The sequence below is a fragment of the Homalodisca vitripennis genome, chromosome 8 (assembly GCF_021130785.1).
Source record: "Homalodisca vitripennis isolate AUS2020 chromosome 8, UT_GWSS_2.1, whole genome shotgun sequence".
Taxonomy (NCBI): domain Eukaryota; kingdom Metazoa; phylum Arthropoda; class Insecta; order Hemiptera; family Cicadellidae; genus Homalodisca; species Homalodisca vitripennis.
In genome coordinates, this window is record NC_060214.1 from 119894303 (window position 1) to 119918498 (window position 24196).

At 36.9% G+C, this 24196-nt stretch overlaps 1 protein-coding gene across 2 annotated transcripts in view; it reads right to left on the minus strand.

The window, feature by feature from the left end:
- Positions 1-24196, minus strand: part of LOC124367997 (septin-4) — a 46445-nt gene that overhangs the window by 14954 nt on the left and 7295 nt on the right. Inside the window, exons 2-4 of one of the 2 annotated variants that reach the window (XM_046825262.1) lie at positions 4235-4415; positions 4044-4136; positions 1300-1465 (exon numbers count right to left, since the gene is read on the minus strand). In XM_046825262.1, the coding sequence (XP_046681218.1) occupies positions 1300-1465; positions 4044-4136; positions 4235-4331 (356 nt within the window). In that variant the 5' untranslated portion in view covers positions 4332-4415. The remainder of the gene's footprint in view (positions 1-1299; positions 1466-4043; positions 4137-4234; positions 4416-24196) is intronic. The other variant, XM_046825261.1, reaches the window with a different exon arrangement.

The following is a 24196-nucleotide window of genomic DNA, read 5'->3' on the forward strand; positions in this document are numbered from 1 at the left end:
ACTAATTGAAATGAAGGAAATGAAAAGAATGTGAAAGTAGTCATAAAATTGCACTTCTTGCATTGTTGTAGTGATCATTAATAATTTCTAGGCTTAGTGTGAATAGAATACTCCCTAACAGTAACAATAATTCAGATAATTTAAAAGTATTAAATGCTATTAAAAAAATAGTAATTGGGTTATTACACTTAGAAAAGATATAGTAAGAACACCTTTGGAAAATTCAATTAGATGTTAATCTAACAATCTAACAGATCACATTGGAGTCTGAGGCTCATAGTAGGTTTACTAATAATAGAAGACGACCAAGATTTTTTGGATATTTTTCATAAAGCACTGTGACTTGTGACTGCAACAATATATCTGTATAAACATTATCCGCATACAGTATGAAGACATCATACTTTCATCCAGGATTTGTGGCCACACAAACCCACCTATTTACATTCATGGATGATGCTGATCGACCTTGTCCTTTTCCAATGATACAGGAAGTTAAAATTTGTTGGGAAAACAATTTTCAGAAAATTGGTTGAATGGATTTGACTAAACAAATGTTTCATCACCATTAATGTTCTCCACGCGATGATGTACACATCCTAAGTTGATTTCCTTAGTGTGCATTAGGCTCTATCTCTAAATATTTGTGAGAATAGCTGAACAAATTTTCTTTCCTTATATTTTTATTTATGAGGGTTCTCTCTCTGAAATAGGTTCTAGGTGTAATAAAAATACCAAAGTTTATGCAAACATCATAAATGAAAATACTTTGATGAGCTTGCTTTGTTCTTTATTTTCTAGTGAAAATGTCTGTTTTTGTTCTCTCAGGATAAGAAGCTTAGAAATTACACTTAGTCCTAAAAGGACCCTTGTGCTGCTTCCGGAGTGACAGGGTATTCTAGATAGGTAAGGATGGGGGTAGGGGCAGCTTCCTGTCAAGATTCATGAGAAAGGGTTTTAGGCATTAATCTCACTCATGTCTCCTTGGAAGAAGTGGCAGTCAGCTCTGTACCAGCCTCTCCAGTCAAGTCAAAGTGTGCAGGGGTGACACACTCTTATGTTTAGGCTAGCAACTGCCTTTAATATGTAGGGAAATCCACCAACTCCAACAGCCATCCAGTGTAGGAGACTAGAGCTATCAATCTACCCTTGCACCCCAATATCTCGACATTTGCGTTTAGTAATGTGCCACTCCTGGACATCCATAGAGTTGCCCAGATTTAAGTGACACATCGGTTTTTGCTGTATGTTCAACTGGAAATGAATTGTCTTGGAGGAAGAAAGGTCTATTAAGCTTACCCATGGCCATATGGAGGGATGAAGTAAAGGCAGCAATGAACACGGTTGTCTTGGATGTTTTTGCGGTTGAGGCCACTCTCGTCGTTGAAGTACTGACGGAACTGGTCGTCTATATAGTTGCAGCAAGCTCTCCAACTGTCCTCACAATTCACTGCATCGCCAAACCCTGGACAAACAATCTCTGAGTTGTAACATTTCTACAAATTTGCGCTTTTTGTCTTAGTTCAATCATACAAAATTGGTCTAATTTTGATAGCAACTGCTCTAATTCTGGCTAAACCGTATCTAAATCTAATAACAATTGGTCTGACTATGATAAGAATTGGTCAATATATGATACCAATTGTTCTAAATCAATAAGATCTAATCCTGATAATAATTATTATTATTGATCTGATACAATTAGTCTAAATCTGATAACAGCTGGTCTATAAATCTGAAAACTGATGTAACAATCTATTGCTTTAATATTTTTTCGTTCCAGTCCACTGAAGCATTTGTCTATAAATATTTTTAAAGTAAGAGAAGCACAACATTAGACAAACCTTGTAGAGTCGAATAACCGCTACTATATTAGTTTTAATTACTAATTTCAATATATTAGTTATATTTAAACCTTAGAACCATCAAAATAGTTGAAAGTAATCTCAATTAAGTAAAGTGGAAACATTGCATATGGCAATTGAAAATCGGTAAGTCTAGAATTTGTATTAAACAAGTTTTTGTAATAATATTCAGTTATTGTAACTAAACAAATTTCAAATATCATTCAATTATCTGCACTTCAAATTGAATTCCATTTGCCTGAGGTTTCAAGGTACAACTAATTACTTTCTTGAGTTTTTAAGGTCCAAGATTCTATTTGGTACTTTAAGTAGCCGATACATAACCACGTCAGACTACAGTATTGACTCTATGCAAAGTTTTAAGCAAGAACAAAGCCAGGAAAGAAATTGGGTAGGGGGAATTGAGACAATTGATATTTCCCGCAGTGGACAGAGAGTAAGGCCCCATTTTGTTCCTTAAAAAAGTTCTTGGCCTGTTTCTTTGTTGAGAACGGTCAGCATATGAGTATGAGCAGTATATGTCAGTAATACTAAATGATTTAAATAATAATAATCGTTTACTAAAAAGTAATTGAACAATTTTAAAATGAGGGGGATCCAGACCCCTTGGACTCCCTCGCTAGCCATGTCCTTGATTTTATGTAGCTAGCTCAAAGAGTAGCTAATTCCAGTGATTTTAAGTCAAAATTCCAGGAAATGTTCATGAACAGAGTACACGTAGTGGAGGATTCTTTGAAAATTTACCATTTGTGGAAAAATGTTTTGCTTCTCATATTGACAAATACGGAAAACTAAATATTTAGTTCCATTTTGCAAAAAAAAAAAAAAAAAAATAATAATAATTAAATAGAGCAGCCTGCACCAAAATAGTCCAATGATGGCTGATGCGTTTCAATCCCACCTCTACACCCCGCATCCAACAGGGTTGCCACTTTTACGTGAATGGAAGATTGATTACTGATCTATCTAAACACCAGGGAACAGCTGGTGATCAGCAGCGATATGACAACACCGCATCAAACGTCATCGGACTATTTTGGTGTGAGCTGCTCTAGAAAAGTGTGAGTTACGACCCAATGACTTCGGCACGAGATGCGATTATGTGGCGCGCGCGCACGCACACACACGCGCTCATCGTACACGTGCCATTATCGCCACTCCTACAGATTCTGCACGTGCACGCGTACGAGCACTTCACGCTTTGAAAAGTGTTTAATGTGCAATACAATGTTTTCAAATTTGGTAAATTTTAAACACATTCCTCCAACATTCTTACTTGAGTGACAATCTTGATTGAACCTTTAACTGAAACCATTGAAACGTGTCTTCAAGTTAGCTATCGTGTTAAAAGTGTACACGAAATCAATACTTTGGTTACGTCTGACTCTTCAAGTTAGATTATCAGAGCCAGGAAGGCAAAATAAAATTATTTTTACAAAATTATACAAGTTGTAATCAAACAATGATAAGAAGTACATTCATGTTCATGTCTGCATGAAGAAAGGCCAGTGCCAGGTTAATTTAATTGTTTTATTATGGAAATGAAGCCTGTTTGCATATTGGTTTCTACTTGTAGAACCACCTAGCTGAAGCTAATTTAAAAGCGACTACCCCAAATAATTCTTTTTTCTATTTATACTACTTGGGTGTAGTAGTATTTATTTAAGATTGTTTTCAAATTTGGTAAATTTTAAACACATTCCCTCCAACGTTCTTTTTGAGTGACAATCTTGAACCTTTAACTGAAACCATTGAAACTCTGTTTAAAGTAAGCTATCGTGTTAAAAGTATACACGAAACCAATACTTTGGTTACGTCTGAAACTCTTAAAATTAGATTAACAGCGTTAGGAAGGCAAAACAAAGATTTTGGAAAAAAACATTGTAATCAAACAATTGATAACATAGAAGTACATTCATGTTCATGTCTTGCACATGTTTTAATTTTTTTCTCCACTTGTAGAACAACCTAGCTGAAGCTAATTTAAAAGCGACAGCCTCAAGTAATTCAATTTTCTATTTATATTACTTGGATGTGGTAGTATTTATTAAAGATTATCAGACTTTCGCAGCTCAGAGACCGGATAAGTGGCATAGTATAACTAAGAGGCGGTTAATCGAGAGTCTACCGTGTACTGTAACTAATTATAAATAGTTAACTAACTAGGTAATTACACACCTGGAGTATCCACCACGGTTAGCCTCAGCTTCACTCCTCTCTCCTCAATATCCATACTCTTCTTCTCTATCGATGTCGTCTTGTTTATCCTGTCTATAACATCCATACATTCATTTACAAGAAAATGTCAATACTGCGATACTTTTATATCTAACACTTCTCATACTGCATGTATTGACTAGTATACTGACCACTGGCAGTAGAGATGGTGCGGTCCTTGTAGAGATCGCTGAGGAAGAGGCTGTTGACCAGTGTTGACTTCCCCAGGCCCGCCTCACCCACCACCATCAACGTGAAGTCGAATCCGCGCTTGACGGACTTCCGGTGGACCTGCTCCGGAAGTGTAGCAAACCCGATGTAGTCCCTGTCTCCCTGGACAAACAACACCCTTACACTATTGTCCATCAACAGGGTGATAAACGATATTGCATGCGGGACTTTCATTGACATGGCATACCTCAGGGATTGGGTTTGGGTCCTTTACTATTTATTAGTTTTTAACTGTGTTATGCAACATAATGGAACAGGAAAGACTTCAGACCTTGGGAGCACAATTTGGAAACATAACGTTCACGAAAAACAGGATGTATTGTAACGTTTTAAAATATTTTCAGTGATATTATAATAACATATACGATATCTAAATGTCATGTTAGTTCATCATTTCCAATACATCAAAATTTTAAAAGTGAAAGTAAGTTGTACCGCACTTTAAATGTTTATAAAATCTCTAACCTACAGTAACAATATCATATTGTATATATACATTCGAAATTGACTGATTTTTAAAATTTCTGAATATTCAATTTCGACGAAACTAATCGTGTTACGTTCTCAAACTACACATGAATATGTTTCATTACGAAAGGATCAGCGGATAAAGTACTTTTCGTGAATAAAGCTTTATTTGCTTCTCCAATCTTGATCAATTTATGTATTTATATTCTAACGATTTCCCTAAAAGAGGGAAAGGTTCTTTCTTATAAATAGAATTCTCATTGTGCCTCAGATATCCGTTTAGTGTCCATGGACTAGAACGAATGGAGGACGCTATTGTCAATGGAGGAAATAGAAAAAACGAGCAAGGCCATGACGTGATTGAATCTGCATGGGATGAGCATGACGGGCAGGAAGGTCGGGAGTCAACAGGCCTCTGACCCATTTGACCTTTGACCGGGCAACTGCACTGGAATATTCAACTGTCGACCTGCTACTATTCCTTGGACCTTCACTTTGTTCTTGTACAATAAATAAAAGCTACAGCAATATTCAATATAGTGTCGGACTTAAGTAAAAATAAACGTTTAGTATAGGTAGAGTCATCCTGGGAACTGTTGAAATCATAATAACACCTGTGATAGATTAGGGTTTTCTGAAAATGTGGTGCCGCAATTGAAATATACTGGGTGTCCCAAGAAGAGGTTTAGGCTAAGTATTTGATTTTATATTACTTGCCCATTTATGCACCAAACATTTTAAAACTTTACACAGTTCATTAAATAGGGTTTAAAAACATTCTGTGAAAATTTCAGCTCTGTTGAAACAAAATGGTGGCATTTTGAAAAACTATACTTTAAAAACAGTATTTTTGGTTTTGTAAAATTATTTATTGTCATATTCTAGAGAAATAAAGCATTTTAATCAGAAAATTAGAATATAGCCTATTAAAAAACCTACAATTACGGTCTACAATTATTCGAACTGTAATCCATCCAACAGATAAATCGTAAGCTCTTACTAAGAAAATCTTCGGTATCCGGAGAAGTTCCTCTTCAATTGATTGTTTTAAATCCTCATCATTAATGAAGTTACGAGTTTAAACCGATGGCATCTTTGATGTCGAAAGGCCTCGTGTGAAAATATAAATATTCTTGGATGATTGTAAATTTTCTTTTATAAAATAACAGAAAATTCTTTCTTCAAGTAACCCCATAGAAAGAAATCACACACAGTTAAATCTAAGGATCGGGGTGGCCAATCTAAAAAATCACTTCCATGACCAATCCAACGGCCATGAAGGTTAACATTTATTAATTGCTTGACAGGATTTGCGAAATGAGGAGGAGCACCATCTTCTTGGAAGTTTGCTTGATCCATTTCTGTTCGGTGCATAAATGAGCAAGTAATATAAAATGAAACGTTTAAACCTCTTCGTGGGACACTGTATGTAGCCAAGAAGGTAACTTTCATGGGTAATCCAACTCAAAGCTGTGTTTTGGTGTCAATTCTCAGCTACATATTATAATCAGCGACTCAAAATAATTTGTTCCTCTCATAACTCAATTGATTTACAATAAGAAACATTTTGTTATTTAAAATATCGAATCCCTTTCATTCTATTAAAGTCTGCTTTATGAATTGGTAGCCAAAATTAAGTTTATAATACAATACTTTATTTTCATAAATCACCAGTCTAATTAACATAAAAACCAATGATGATGACGTTCTTTGAAGTCCGTGCCAAAGATGTTAATGAGGATCATTTCATTGTGAGGACCAGAAGAAAACCTGATTTGAGACAACATGAATAACACACCTTCGGGTATGTGGGCGTGTCAAAACTGTACACCACAGTTATGTGGTTAAGCAGATCTTCCCGAAGACTGAGGTTAACAGTGCCCTAGGCTCGCGAGAACATAGGTATAGGCTACACCTGACATGCTAAAATGATAATGACCATCATTACAATAAACACTGGTTCTCACCATGTTCCAAACTGACGGAGTGTTTGTCTAATGAGGTGACCTCATCAAGTTCAAGGTGAAAAGGTAGATCCTCCCGGTGACCTTGAAGGGTTCCAGTGCCCTGGGCCCACGAGATACTAGGTACACCCTTGACGTGCTAAAGATGATAATGGCCAGTTACGATAAACACTGGTTATCAACATTACTCCAAACTGTTGGGACTGTTTGGTTGACGGGGCGTGCCCAGATTGCCCATTACGTGCAAGCGATAAAGCACAACCACTCGGTGACCTTGGGCTTATCAGTATATGCTGTTATCAGTTATCGATAAGACCAACCCATTCCTTGCTAACCGCCTCCATGAATTCTATTTGGATGAACCCAAATGTGGCAATACAGTTTTACTGAAACGACAATCATACTCCTACTCAATCTTATTTGTTATTTAATACAATTCTTTTATCCATGAAGGCTTTCAAGAAACTCGCTTAACAATAACATCGTTTAAGTTAGGACACAATCTAGTATCGGTCATATAGCTCCAAATGAGCAGTTAAAGGTAAAAATTAAAATTGTCACTACTATATGTATAAAAATATAACAGTTTTTTTGTAAAAGAAACTCGCTAATTTGTATAAGAGTGGCCTTCCACATTTTTATTCGCCTTTTCAATTGCTGTATCTCTCGGATTCCTTTAATGCAATAAATAAGTCGAAATTATGAAAAAGTATAGTCGAGACATTCAATTGGAAATTCCAGGTCTGAAGTATTATCTTGTTTTCGTGCTGTGTTCAACTGTAATGGATTTAATGTTCCTGATAAACCTGCAAAAACAATCGTTTCCAATATCAACAATGACGAAGAAACTAGAATCCATGCCCACTTTTGTGATTGACCTTGCATTGGAATTTTTAAATGACACGATTTTGGATGCATGTTTCTTTACCTCTTGCAAAAAGGACATATTCACGTCTGATGTTATAAAAATGTAGGTGATAAGATTTGAAAACCAGTCTTACTTGTGGTAATTGGGGTAAAATCTCAACTTTTGATATATTTTTGCATTTTAAAGTGGGACAAAGACAGTTCTATGGTTTAGAAAACGTCGGTTCATACAACTTTGATTGCTGAATCATGAATATTCCATAGATTCATGTTTATTAGCCTCTGGATTGTACAATATGATAACAAGGAATACTTCTTATATTATCTCTTTACTCCGTGGCTGATTTGAGCGTCGAAACGTTATCGTCAGTAAGGTTGTAGAAAGATATACAAAATGTATTTCCTCTGCAAAGTCGTCAAAACAGGCTTTGAATAAAACTCACCCAAACATAAAAATGCATCCAAATTTAAAACTGTAAACCCCATTGGTTGGCCATACCCAACTTTATTCTTTTGATGCCTGGCATGCAGACAGACTAATTCCACTTGAGGAAGGATTAAACTACGCTATCTTCTTCTTATCACGAACTCAAAGTGTTTTTTGCCTGTTATCTAATTGAATTATAGTATCGAAGACAGGCGTAAACAGATAAGATAACATACTAAAATAAGGATTGTTATGGCAAGTTACCTTATATCATGATCCTCGAATGTTGAGTTTAGCTTGTTCCACCTTCCGCTCAGTCCAGCCTGAATATGACGCGGAAGGTGAAATTGAGTTGAACTCAACATTCGCATTGAATCAACCCTTCCCACCGTAGCTACAGTGTAGTAGACATGCTGTTGTCTGTTAGTTACACCTGAATATGAGCAAGGGCAATAGAGACGTAGGGCAATTGATCATATACGTGACGATTAACCATTTAAAACAACTCCGCACACTGGGCGATCGAGCGAGCCTCTACAAACAATCGCAGGGAAGTCGCCGTCAATCGAATGCGGTCCGCTTATAAACAACGGCAAGGGATGTTCGGTGTTTACAAATAGAAACCAACAAAGCAACGACTGTGGTGGCGAATGCATTACATCAGGCGCTATTATTACAAGTGGCGAGCGGACTATTCCTGTACCTGGAGCTGGAACTGGACCTGGAGTATTGTTACTTGGAGGGCCGGATAACGCTGGACACGCGCGCGCCATGGCGCGAACTGAGTTATTTTAGTACTGGTCTCGACGGCGGACGATCGAAGTGTCTGATTTGTCACTCCAGCGATCCGGGAAGTCCAAAACACGCGGATAGAGACGTAATTTAGATCGGTAACCTCATAGAACCCAAAATGTGCAAACCTGTGATGGATAAAATTAAAAAAGCGAGGTCATGCTGAAGATTGTTTATTTGAAGAAAGAAGAACTTGGTTTTTAGCACACAAACCATTTATTTATCCAAAGTTGGGAAAATCCACAAAGAAATTTCACATTACGTACCGAGCAAGCACGAACTGTGTATTGCGCATGCGTACAAGACATCCTTCCCATCTCCAGGCCAAACGAGGTACAGTCAATGTCAGAAGTACTCCTGTTTGGCAAAGTATTGTAACTGACTTTGTATTGTCAGTGGCACGTGGACTCTGGAATGGATTGTACCCGGTTGGGCCTTAAGAGGGGTAATGTAATTACGGGTGGTGGGGGGCGTATAGTCCTCCCCTCCCCTCTCTTCACGCTAGATGGCGCGGTCTGTAGAAGAAATTGAACGTTAGCCGTGCTAGTTTGGTGGGTGTATGAGATGAGACTACATAAAAAGGCTACAAAATGGCCACTTTTGTAATTTTTAGCTTGATAAACTTAAAATCAACTATCTTACGCATAAATAATAGTTATATCAACATAAATCAACGACGATCAATTACTAAATAGCTATTATCAGCCAAATACTCGGTCTTAATAAGGTTGGTCTAGCCGTCTGGTGATTTTAAATTGTTATATAGGCATCTATCGGATGGATTTATGTATATCGAGCTGAAAGACATAAGTTCTCGTTCAAAATCATCGAATAATATTTTTAACTCTATCGTTCTCATTGGATTCCGACAACCACCAAAACGAACATGGCTGACGATTTATTTCTTTTTCAGAAGAAATTCCTCAACCGATTTTATAAAAACGTAGGTTGTGTACTTTTGCAATGCAAATTCCCTTTAGCCTCATAGTGTTAGTGTTTTAAACTCTTTTACTTATGGAACGCCAGAATATAAATTAAAAATATATTCAAGTAATCGTATATTGAAATTATTTAGATTGTTTTGCTCTGCAAAACAACGTAGGCAGTGTGAGTGGTCGCCACTCATAATCAATGATCTCTATCGCATCTCTAAAACCGTGGTATTGATGGCAGGATTTATTCACAGACTATTATTCACTTTGAAAATTTGACCATGGGGGGATGTGGAGTTCGGGGATACTCAGGATCAAATATACTCAAAAACTTGTTTAATATGTTCTTCCGTACCATCCTCAAAATTGTTACATCTTACTCATAAGAACCTTTATAGATGATGTATTGGTATAGAGGAATTGAAAGGTACTAAATGATCGATTGATAAAACCTTGCTGTTTGAATTGGTTCGTGGAAGTATTTGAGTAAGTTACTCTAAATGTGGCGGAGAGTGGATGCCTCGACCAATTACACCGTGAGACAGGAAACAGTCGAGAGGTGGTGGAATTGTTTCTCACCATTGTTACTCGACCCGGTAATTGGCCGGTAGGAGTTCAACTCAATTAGAGTTCCGGAACTTCTCCTCCTCTTGTACTCCTCCATACTTTTACTTTAACGTGATATCTAAACACGGGCTACAGATCTATGTTTATGGAAGTTGAATGGTGATGTTAGTTTAGACGATATTAAATTATATTTTACTGCCCACAATACAATACTCCACGCCCACTTATTCCTACATCGTGACAAAATCCCATATCTAGAAGAAATTACAGATAAATAAAACAACAGTTAACGTTGAAAACTCTATTCGAAATGTGCCGTATCAATATAAAGTACTCAGCAAAGATATATACATTAAATAGCGAAATTAAATATTTTTGAAAATTATGGGAAAATAACTATGGGCCTATAAGTATCTGATTAAGTTATGCCGTTTATTAAAACTGTACAAACAACACATTGACTTCCTGCTTATCTGTCTATAAGTTTTTAAGTGATTTAAGTATTTGAAACTCATTGTGAGTCAGTTATAATCTTAAAAGTAACTCAAATAGTATTACAGTTTGGTTAAGAAAGGATAATAGAACTTCAGGCATTTGTCTATCGTTATATGTTACGAAATGTATAACGCTACGTTTCGAGGATTAAAATCTACTCTCTTCCTCAGGTGTTTTTCTTGTTAGTGTTCCAGCTAAGCTTGTGCGGGTGTATTATGTTATTTGTGCACTTGACTTATGTGTAGTGAACACGCCTGGGTTCATTTTGTCCCGTCTGGACTTCAAGTTGTTGTCGGGTTTGTTTCTCTAATTTTTTAGTGACAATCGATTGCCGCGCAAGTAGGTTTTAAATACACGTTTATTTATTAAGTTTTTACACCTGAGGCAGAGATTAGATTTCAATCCTCGAAACGTAGTATTAATTTTTTTAATATATAACGATGGCAAATGACCGAAATCCTGTTATCCTTTCTAACCATGACATCGTCAATAACAAAATTTAATCAAAGGATTTGGCTAAAGATTAATCACATCCAATCATTTACATGTAGTTTATTTATAAAAGATCGAAGATCTATGGTACATTCTGAATTAAAATGCCATGTCGCATATAACGTAGCTGTTGGCCAGATTTATCACGGATATTTATCTTGTTGTGTCTATGAGTTTGTTGATAAAACAGTATAAAACAATACACATGTTTGTTGTTACACTTATCTATAGATTCTGGTTAACATCAACAGATATGAATGCACGTATCTAAGTATAACTGATATGGAATGAAACAACATTTAGTTTTTCTCGTGTTTTATGTAAGATTTCAAAGAAATTTTATAATCAAATAGAAAATCCATTGTCAGAGTACGAATCTACTGAAGTACCAAGTTGAAACAGTTACTGGTTAAGTTTTAAAAAAATAATTTTAATATAAAATCTCCTCCTTATGAACGAAATACGTGTTTGGCTGAGCATTAGTGAAGATATACACGGATGGGCAAAAATATCATACCTGTATATTTGTTTACAGAATTTATTCAAATCATTTGAAGTAAAATATTTAAATTCTGGACAGAATTTGGGCTATGCAGATTGCTTCGAAGTTGTTCTCTGGCATATATAATTTCTATGTTGTCTAAAAACAAAGTCTAAGTAAAAATTAAATGGTTGTACCGCATTGGCTCTTAAAGTTAACATTAAAAACCTAAAAAGAAGGTACCTAGTCATGCGGCAACCCAGTTACAGTATTTATAATTGCAACATTAGAAATACGTATGTTATACAAAGGCTAGGTTCTTCAGCTATTACCCAATAGCAAATTTTGGATCTGTAAAAAATTGACATCGATCTAAAATGTTCGATGTTAGATTTCGGGCACCTCAATTTCGGGCAACTATAGAGATCTTCAGATCTTTCTTCAACACACCAATGATGAAGCCGTTGGATCCCAGATCAGTGATGTATCGACAAGGGGGGGGGGGTGCAAAATAGATCTACCCCCTCTTATGATTTCAAAATAAAAGATCGTATCACAGTTTATTTTCGATCTAAAATAACATTTATGTTGGATTATATAAATTCAAACTTCATAAACGACTTTAATTTACGAAATACACGGCACTGCACACATAATAATTAAATTTGGGTTGAAAAGCCAAATATTTAAATTTTACCGTGACACATAAACTACGAAAGTGAGGTTAGTTTCTAGTATTTCTTGTGGCTTCTACCTATACCCGGTACTTTCAGTGACCGAGTAAGTATCCTCAAACTAATTTATAATCATACGTTAAGTTAGTGCTTCTAAAATGGTACAGATACATGTTCACGTTACTGTTACTGTACTGCTAAACGAGTCCGAGTACTTGGTACCAGGAACGTCGGTAAACGTGTAAAGTAGCTATACCTTTTAAGTACCATTGTAACAGTATCGGTTCGCGGAGGAACTAGTACCCGGTACAAAGTACAGTAATCCTGACGTGGTCAGTTGTCACAGTAGTGAGTGAGTTGCCGACCTCTGAGAAATTCTGTACAATGTTAGTTTTGTTGTCAGTACGAGGACAACACCGCACCCTGGACAGTCTGGCGATTGGCGTCTTAAAACAAGCAGTTGCCGGTTACGGTAAATTAACAAAACCTGCACAATTTAATCTGTGTTAAAAATTAAACGTTTTTAAATATTTGTTTAAAAAACTGCACGCTAAAGATAAAAAACTGACTAAGAGCCCCATAACGTGGCCAAATATAATAGAAACATGTTGTTGAGAATTCGGTCAAAATTAAAATTTAAGATGGTAATTTAATAACAACTTCATTGTTCTCACATTCTAAAATTACATTTTCATTTACAGAACACTTGTATCTATCTTGTATAAACATTTGGTCTTAAACGGATCACAAGTTTCTGAGGTATGAATTTTTACAATTTCAGTTTGGTTGAAAAGCGATAATGACCGGTGTTTTTCGTTGTTATTATATGAAAAGTTATTATTAGTAAACGGTTTTATATGTTGAAACGCAGAAATAAACAAAATAAATTGCAACATATCTCCCGTTTTTGTAGCTTATTAGTTACTTTGTGATTCACTTTCAAACTAGAATATATATATATATATATATATATATATATATATATATATATATATATATATATATATTGATCCGAGAGTAGACATCAAGATTTAGTTTTTGTGTCTTAGTTTTTTTATTTAAACTTAACTATTTTGTTCAATATGTTGTTCAATATTATGATTGAAGAAAATTGTAATTATCCCTTTATATAAGCTTCTTGATGATTGGTGGTGGAGTGGTTTTACTAGAAACTCAATACAATCTCCGATCTGATCTTTCACTCCTTTGATGATTTCAGAAGTACTATAAAATAACGATTTTAGTACCTGATATTTCTAAATTTTACGGGGGAGGGTCCCGGACCCCCATACTTACTTGGAGCATTTTCCATAACCCACCACTGCCGGTGTTGGACCCCCCTCCAAAGAAGATTTTTGGGTGCGCCACTGTCACGGATTAAGTATCAGAGAAGGCTTCCTAACCCTAACTTCGCCTGGCGAAATAAGGCATCCTGCACCTTTTTACCCATACGTTTTGGATATATAAATGATGTAGTACAACCAAGATTGAGATGTTTCTTTGAATAGCCCATAAAAACATCGAGGAAAAATGAAAAAAATGCGGTGAAAGTTCTCGAGGTTGAAGGAAGCAACAAATTTCACCAGAGCGATCTAATGATTGTCACGCTAGCGGAGCGTGACTAAATCAGACTGCAGTGTAACAGTATCCAGCTAGCGGAAGCCGTACCAGCGGGGCACGCTCAGGCCCTAACCCAGCAGACTGCGCACACCTGCACTGTATTAGTCGACGTGGTCACAGTTCGTACGGTCCAGTAGATAGCAGCACGTGCTCTGTTGCGTCAGAACCAGGCCGTCTGCAGGGCGGATGTCCAGAAGAAGCAGCGCTGCCTGAACTCTTTAGTCGCTAGTGTTCCTAGCCGCCGCGCCTTGAATGAGACTATCCGCATCTAAGTGACTACTTTTTTTGGGTGGTCTATGGACGTATTTTTTTCAAGAGGAAATAACTTTCGTTTTTCGTCACGGAACGTAACGCCACTCTTGTTCGCTCTGTAGCCGCTAGGGGCGGCACTATCACGGCCATTTTCATGTCAGGAAGGCCGTCTTCTCCGTTCAGTGGCTATCCAGGCGCGCTAGTGAGAGGTTACTGTCGCTCCTTGTTGAAGTGACTACTTCTTTTGGTGGTCTATGGATGTATTTTTTCAGGAGGAAATAACTTTCGTTTTGCGTCACGGAACGTAACATCACTCTTTCTCGCTCTGTAGCCGCTAGGGGTGGGACTTTCGCGGCCATTTTGATGCCGAGAGGCAGTTTTTTCTCCGTTCAGTGGATATCCAGGTGCGCTAGTGAGAGGTTACTGTCGCTCCTCGTTAAAGTGACTTCTTTTGGCGGGCTAGGGATGTATGTTTTGCGCGGAGAGAAAACTGAACTAACTTAAGTTGACGCTAAGGAAAAAACTGTTAGGAGCGATTAAAAGGGAAATAAAACCCACAATAACATACAAAGTTATATATTATGTGGAAAATAACGAAACTCTTCTTAATCTGTAGTGTTTTACAATGATTTGTTTTCTAACTGATCGATCAGTTTACTCATACTATTGACGTAAATGTCGTCCGAAATATCGCATCGCCTGGATGTATGATGAAGACACCGCTTCTGCAGACTTAACTTGGTTATGGAATTTTAAGGTTAAATTATTTAAGCTCCAATTTAAAAGATGTCAAGATTTACTAAATAAATTCATACTTTGCTACTAGAAGCTAAGTTGAAAACACACTAAAAACCTCCAACGCCAACGAGTGATGGCTAGATGCACTAACATAACCATCCTTATTTTTAGTCCTAAAATTATGGACGATTTCTCATTTTAAATATATAATTTTATTACGAATCCAAACTCTTTTTAGTTTTCCTGCATGTTTTAAGAATCAATCTTGGTTGTACTTCGTCACTTAAACATTCAAAAAGTAAAGGTAAAGAATGTCTTAATTTAACAGGCGAAGCTCTCTCTAACACTTAACCTGGGGACCAACGGCTTAAAGGTGACTTTCGAACCATCACCAATGGCCGGGCAGGTGGGATGCTCGCAAGGACAGGATCGCTCAGCGGTCACCCATCCAAGCAGCAGCCGCGCTTGACGTTGCTTAAATCTAACGTCAGTGCGTTCCGCACTGTCCTCCACCCGCCTTCCGCCAAAACAGAAGTCAGTTTGGAAGAGGATCTGTTGGAAGATGGATGTGGAGGAGGACATTGCGGTAATGAGTGCGTTCTTGATAGAAGAAGAGGAGAATGATAAAATAAGATAAATGAAGTTTTGATTCATATTAACAGAAACAGATTGATTTGAGGTGAATTTCACACTTTGTTCTCGGACCTTGTGGAAGACAACATTAAGTTTTTTTGAGTACTTCAGGAAGACTCACGACAAGTTTCAAACACTATTACTGATGCTGGAAGCGGAATTATATAGAGAAGAGATTAATCGTATCCATGCCTGTCAACTTAGAACGGATTATTGACGTTCTAATGTATTCAGAAAATGAAAAACCTGGTATTTTCATCGCAGCTCCAATTTCTTCCCAGACGTTTTCTCTTCTCACAATGTTAAAATATTCCGGGTGCCTAATATTGTGTAGTTCTTCATATTTTTCAACAAGCACTCTCAGTGTACTGACATCCATTCTTGTTGCATTTAGGATTTCAACTGACCACGAGCACAACAGAGAGCAGATTGCGTAGAACGCTGAAAATGCCGTATCGACCGTCCCGAACGCCCGAAGCGTGCGCGCACTGGATCGGTCGGGCGGTCCGCCGCCACGGAAATGTCCTCAAGTTCGCAGCTCCAGACTCTCTATCGGACATGCCGAAGGTGCGGAACGCCGTTGACGGCCGTGACGACGCAGTGGGCGCACAGATTAACACGGTTATTTTGCAATAACCACTATACCCGCTACGTTGTTATTATCCAACAATGAGTGTCCGTATAAAATAATTTGCAGGAAAGAATGGAATTCATTTTGAAAATTATTTTCCTCCTCGCAGACATGAAGCTACGTAGGACGAATAACGTCTGGTACGACGCACAATTATCACGCAGCACCGAACCACACTTAGTGTTGCATCGCAGTTTTCCTCTTCATTTGGCAATGTATACAAATTGAGACTGTGGATTTTGCTCAAAGTGTGTTACTCACTTTTAGCGAATGGTGCAGTTGGTTTTGACAATATTAGATAGTTTTCTAAGAAACTTGGAAAGAAAAAGGGTGAGCGAGATTTTTCGTTTTGTTTATGTAACAGGTTCAATACATAGACGCAGAGGACTAATATGTTCTTAGTTTGTTTGATATCTTTATGGTTGTTGTATTGGTTTAGGTTGTTCATATTTTTATGCTACCAGGGGAAAAATGGGTATACAGCTTTAATCGGAATATCTCTCGTGCGCGAAGGAAGACTGCTTCTGGGGTAGTAAACAAATTTCACAACGCCAACGCCTAGCTTTTGCTCGTTTTGGGAGAATACAAATGGTTTATCGTATTTTGGAGTTACACATATTGTGAGTTATACGCTACGTAGAAGATGCTTGTCTAGAAACCACTTAATTTTGAGAGACCGCTTTTCCACCGCCACAATTTGAAATAGGCTACCGCAAGATTTAGACATACTCGTATTTACTGAACAATCTTATCAAAACTGAAATCTTCATGAAACGAATGGGACATGCTTATCAGCTATTTGTAGTGTTGTGTGGGAAGTAAACTCTAATAACTTTGCACAATCTTGCAAACGTACTATTCCAAGAGGTTACCATGGAGAAGAGGTGTTTCTCGATGTAGGAAAAATGCAATAGGGAAGTGTAATTGGACTACTTATAAAAACATATACCACAGTAGAGAAGGACCGAAAGGTTATTCCACGTTCTACGTACATTTGTGATCTTTCTTACGGTCATTTCTACGTTCTTATAGATTGTGTAAAGTGCTTTCAAACTTCTCTGGAAGATTGTTGACAAAATCGACATCGTATTTTTCCAAATTCCAATAGATTGATAAATACCCCCTATTAAACCAGCTTTAAGCTTGTAGAAGATTTGAAGATTACTGGGGCCAGGCAAGATAAAGTTGACCTACAATGATAATGCTATACAACGAAACTTTACAAATTTTTCATAGGATGCTTCATCCACCGTCTGGCCTAGGAGGAGGAAATCTCGTTGAAGATACTTGAAACTCACTAAACCATGTGATCACTTTCCATTTCATAGCACACACAGACAAATAACTAGAACCTTTGAGAACATTTACACGAACAAAAATCTTTATTCCATTAAAAAACTATGACACCGACCTTACTCGTTAACGATCTTTGAACATTTATCTGCTATCAGTTCAGAACTATTATTTACTCGCTGGTTCAGACACGCATTATCATAAGAGTCGGCGAAGAGAAAACTTCAAATATCCTGAAAATTTTGAAAGCATTGTGAACAGATATGTGCAGAATGCTCAACGATTAGGAAGGATAATGTTTCTCATCTCATACAAATGAACTTGAGATGTCCATTACTTTCAAATGACCAAAAAACTCTAATGAAATTATCATTTTTTAACAATATTCATAAATAATCACAACAAAACTTTGCAGAACATTAATTTTTAAAATAAGGTTCTAGTAAATTTGCATATGATGCGCAATGCCAATGTTTGTATAATATTATACAAATTAAGCAAATTCTATTAGAGAGTAACACAGTAAAACATTACAGTACAGTAGATCTACTTGGTCGATACTCGTCCAAAAATGTGATTGAAAAATGATTTTTGCAGCTTAAGAATGCGTTTTACCATCATAATAAATGTACAGTGGAGTCTTATCGGAAGGAAAATACTTAAACAGTGAGTCTTACAGGAAAAATCCTTGTATAAATTTGCGTATGTTGTGCAATATAGTATGCAAATTCGTCAAATAACAATAGAGAGTGGGCGTCTAATTAGTCAATGATCGTCGTATCAAAATCCAAGTTAATCAAATGATTCAGCGAGCCAATGTGAATTTTGCAGCTCAAAAGGTGTAGTTTGCTTTTGTACGAACATAAAATGAAATGAAGATTTACCGAAAAGAAATTGAGTCTGGAGATTTTGCCGAACTGAACGTGTTCCAGGACGAAAGGTCAGCCAAGGACTATCCTATGCTATGAAATGCTTACGGGTTTTCCAAGGTGTGGTTTGAGCGCCATGGCGTCCTTGAGAGAAAGGCAGGTGGGAGGGCATGAGAGACAGAAGGTGTTGTCAGTCAGGAGGACTTGCTGCTGCTGGACTTGCTGATGGCGGGGAGCAGGGGCAGGCCCTAGAGTGAACCCAGAGTGGGGGTTGCGGGCAACAGAGGTGGAGGATTTGCCTGTGGCTGGGGAACCGCGCATATAGAGTGGCAGAGTCATCTCTAGCAGGCACTGAAGGTGGCGTAAGGAGAAGAGTAGTGGAAGGTGAGAATTTGAAGGATAAGACTAAAGGCAGTTGAAAGTACTAAGAGGTGTGAAACAGTAAGAAATATAATATGTCTAAAAAAGAAGGAACAGGATTAGGAGGAGGGCGGTACAGATCACAGAAAACACGAATTAACAAAATAGGCCGGGTTATTTAGAAATGACAATTAAAGAGGTACAATTTCAAAAGAAACAACACGTTTTACACAAGAAAAATGGAGGTGAAGTTAAAGTGTAAATATGTGTTGGCCTATGTATTTATACAAGCAGGCAAGAACAAAGAAATAGAATTCACAAAACAAACTCAACTTAAAACAAACTTTGTATATTTAATAGACTGATTTAGTTGCCTTTAGAATATGGAATGAAACAAGAGAATCGTTTTGAGATGTAGAGAGACGATCTATTCAGAGAAAATAGACCTGACAGCAAAGTAAGGTTGAAATTACAGAACTGAACGTTATAGATCGGAAAAGTAAAGAAGAAAATAACCCAAGCATATGAATGAAGTCGAGAATGGGTTTGGAAGTCGGATTAAGCGAAAGGATTAAGTCGGAATTCACTTCGGTAGAAATTTTGTGAAAACAATAAAACCGCACGAACCGCGAACCTGGTTGAACCGCACTGCTCGACAGCTACAACCGCACTGTTGTCTCTAGCGGAGGCGTGACATTTGGAGGCTGACATTTGCCTACCATCGACCTGTGAGGTGTATCCACCACCGCCGCTACCGCCGCAGAATGTGATTAAGTTTGGGGGATAATTAGGGAGGGAACAACACCCCACCTTTCAGATGAGACCACTTAATCACTTGGAGTGTCCGACGAATGTCACGAAATTCAAAGCGAAAACATCTAAGATTACTCTGTTAGGAGACTCATGATTTTTGGCTACCAAAGATTTCTTTTTTTTTTGGTTTAGTGGTTGAGAACAAGGGAAAGTATCATATATTTTTAAACAATAAAAGTTAACGTTTGAAGAGAGTTTAAAATGTTTAGGAATTTAGCACTCGATAAAAAGATCCATAAGTTTTCTCATGACTCATTCAATTATGGAAATAACTTTTTTCAAATCCGCAGTGTATTATAAGATAACTTGAAAACACTCATTAATAGCGAGAAATTGATGAAAAAATAACGGAATTTTAAATACAAGAGTACATTTTTGCGGTATACTTTTGAACTTGAAATTAATATGAGAGAACTGTTTTAGGGGAGAAGGAAATTGACAGGCAGGAGGAATGGTTAAACGTTGCTGTAGAAAAGAAGGGGAAACGAATGACGGAAAGGGCATTGTTGCCTGAGCATCAACGAAGCTTAACTATCTACAATATACCTCTTGAAAGAATTGACCTATTGACCAAGAATTTTGCTTGAGTCTTCACTTTTACATAGGGAAGATCGGTTTCGATGATGCAAAGCCTATTATTCAGTGGGATATTTCGAGATATAATTAAGCTACAATGTTTAGAATTGTATGAATTTTTATCTCTAAATAAGCAAGAGTCCGATGATTATGCATGAGATTTGGCTGAACAATAATGATGCCAATTACTGAGTGAGACGTCATTTTTACGAAGCCAAGATTGAGTTCAACATGTACCTTCAGTGGAAGTCCCTTATCAGTTCAGTACGTCATCAAGGATATGATCATTGCGTTCAAATGGCGGGGTCTAAGGGGATAGCAGTATTCCCAGCCTAAGAATAGGTAACTTTGAGTACTTTTTGGTGGCAGATAGGTAAACACAGCTTTTCGGGCAATGGGATGGACTATATTCCAACAGAATATCGTTGAGATAACATCCATAACCTCAAAATAGGCGAATGTCCTCTTACGTGGAACGTGGTCTGGCACTCTCCTGTCAAGTATTATTCACCCAACTTCAACTTCCGAGTCTCTGGAGGCCATCTTGCTACATGTAGAGTTCGTACATGGACACACTTGTTACATTTCTTAATAAGAAAAACTTAGTTTAAATAAATTCAAAAGAATTGTTATGGAAACAATCAACAATTGGCATGACATTCTAACATCATCTTTACACACATTTTAACAGTATCACTCATAACTTTTACAATGTTTTATCCGCTATTATGGACCCGACAGGACGCTATTAAATCCTGTCATCGCCCTGCCCGTCTTTCTTCTGTTCGATCACTTTTGATAGAAAAATCCTAGAAACTTGAAACTTGGTTTACAGGTTCCTCTTGGTCCAAAGAAGACCGCTATTGATTTTGGGGTCAAAAGTTAAAATTTGAACCTGAAAATTGAACGCCCTCTCACCAAAAACCTCCTACAAATATTATCTACCACATAATAACTATAATTAATCCATTAAATGTAATATATTGTGGTTACACATACGAGAATAATCTTAAAAGATCAGACGTAAAACCTCCTTTCCATGGATTGTTCGCTCATAGACTGACTCCTACCTCCATAGCTTTTCAACGAGTACATAAGAAGCATTTTCCTCAGAGAGGGTTTGAAGAGGCGGCCATCTTTAATTTAACCCCTTATGAACAATGTTAAATCCCAAGCACGTTTATGACGTTAATTTAGTCATAGAACTAAGGGAGATGTATCATTTAAAAATATACAAGCAAATAATACTCATTTGTTAGTTTTTTTGGTTAATTAGAAAACAAATCTCAAACTTTTTTAACTTCACAATTTAAACATTCGAAAAGTACACACTTCACAAGAGAAACTAAAAAGCGCTTGGATGCGCATTAAGTACATCTTTAAAATGAGCCATTTGCCATCGTGTTGTGATAAAAAATTAAGGCATTAAACTGCACGAGGTTTAAAATTGATGGAGAAAAATTCAAAAATTCTTTTCATTAAAACCGGTTCATAAGGGTCAGTCAATTGATCCTGGTTCAAAAGTACGGCTGCTATATGAACATGATCTTTAATTCTTAACATTGTTTTCTTTTCAAAGACCTTAAAATTTCACTAATTGGTTATGTTGAAAATTTTGAGTATTTTTTAAAGGAGGCAAAGATAGGCACTCCATTCATCAAAAAACATTCAGTGTAATTATGGTTTATATGCAATAAAGGTCTATTTATATAATTCAATGAAATGTTAAAGGAAAGGGCAAGACATTCCTGGTATTCTATTATAATCGGCGTACTAAAATAAACGCGCAGTTAACAGAATCTGCTGACATGTACGGAGCGGATGTGGTCGCTTAGTTATTTATTTGCCATTCACAGAAACATTACTACAGGATGAGTCATCTGCTAATTAGCGATCAAGGAGGAAACACAAGTGCTTATATAACTATTCTACTCTTAAGGCTAAATAAATGTGCCGGGATTAGTTCCAAACTGTGCCGCTACAGAGCAGCACCAAAATGAAACAATTTATATTTCTGGGATTTCCCTTAATTTTCAAGCTTATTCAAACTTAATTTATTTATTATAATAAAATTATTGAACAGAACTATTTAATTTTTATGGTCACTTTGTGGGCAATGGTAAACCATTAGCTGTAAGGCAACATGCCATTGCAAAGAATTGCAGTTTGCAAAGAAGATTGCACAAGTTCCAATGGAGGAAGGAAGCACCAACAGAGCAAATGTGAAAGAAGGAAAGTTCAACTCGTAGTGTGCCTAAGGAACAGAGGCGTAAAAATGTGCTTTCTGTGCAAAATGTAGAAAAATGTGGATAAAGTACATGAAAGTGTTTTCGAAAATTGAAACTCGAACCTAAAGCTGAAAAGGTCTAATTGTTCACATTTTCTGGCGTACTTTTTAATTTTATATTTTGCTCTTAATTATACTCATTTGGTACATGTGTTTAATATTTTTGTAAATAACGAAGGTATGTTGTAAGCTTCCAAAAGTTAGATAATTTAAAGTAAGCAAAATAAAAAATGTACCAATATAGACCAGAAGAATGTACCAATATAGACATTTTACATGTTACTTTACACCTTTATACCTTTAAAAAGCTTCATGGGCGTCATCTTAATTTTATAAATCAATTTATTAAAAACTTACTTTTCTACACAAACTTTCAACGATTGGAAGGAATTCGTGTAAAATATAGCAGAAAAATGGTTTTATTCATTACAATCAAATTACTGAACAGAACTATTTAAACTTGATAGTCATTTTGTAGGCAACGATTTGTTGTTAATTTTAGAATTTTTACTTTAAAAATCGGTTTAAAAATGCGATTAAATACTTTTTTCGTTATTTTCGGTATTTATTGCCGCTGACCCTAAGCAGCCATGCCTTGCCTTATGGCGTTATGCCTTCGCTCTTATTAACTGCGGCAGGCTCTTTAGGGCTTACTAGATCTTTACTCTACTTAAGATCACTCAGTAAAGACTAGCTTTGAATCTAATAATTATATTTATTATGGCCAAACATTTATTTTACAGCAATTGGCTGAGCGTTAAAGAACTCTATCTTTCAGAGGGTTGGCAAATGTTATCTTCCATATGTCAATCTCTAGAGCGAATTGAGCTAAAGACTTGATTTTTGCACGATGCTTCATTTCTATACATGCAATATCGAATTATATGACGGTGCACACCCCTCCATGGGATCTCAACGAGCTTTAAAGATTTGCATATTTTGCTATCACTCAATAGGCAGGCAAGATCCTTCTTTTGTTTGCTCGTCTCACTGTCCAACCGTCTTCCGCATGATATCTCGATTACGAACTATCGGATGAAAATTCATATCCACGTAGGCAACACCGAGGTCGGTGCATGTACGACCATGGGGCTGGACACTGGCAAAACCAACTGTCTGCAGGATATCTCCCACATGATGTGGCTATGGATCGAGTTGATGGTGGTGTGCCTCTATAGATTTGTCATAGCGTTAGTGGAGCCAACCATTCAAAGCGATATTTTGAAAACGAATATATAGACAATATTTTCATATAATTCAGCGGGCTAACAAAATTCCTCTAACCTGTCTGTTTTCTGTGGATACTTATAAACAAATAGCTAAAGAGTACTGAACCTTTTTCGTTAAACTTACTTTTTAATAGGCAAGATCGCTTACAATAATAGAAAATGTCCAACCATAAAGCAATCTACTGGATGCAATTTACATGTTTATTTTTCTTAAACTTTTCGAGGGATGGTTAAGCCTTCTGAGCCCCTCTTATATACACCCATGAATTGATGTAAGATAGTGACACTAGACTCGTACTCAGAGCGTTTTTTCGGACAATTTTACCAGGGCCCGTCCCGAGCCACTCTACGCGTCTTTTTGAAGTTCCGATTAATAAGATGATTTCCATACTTATTATTAGCAACATGTATTGAATCTTATGA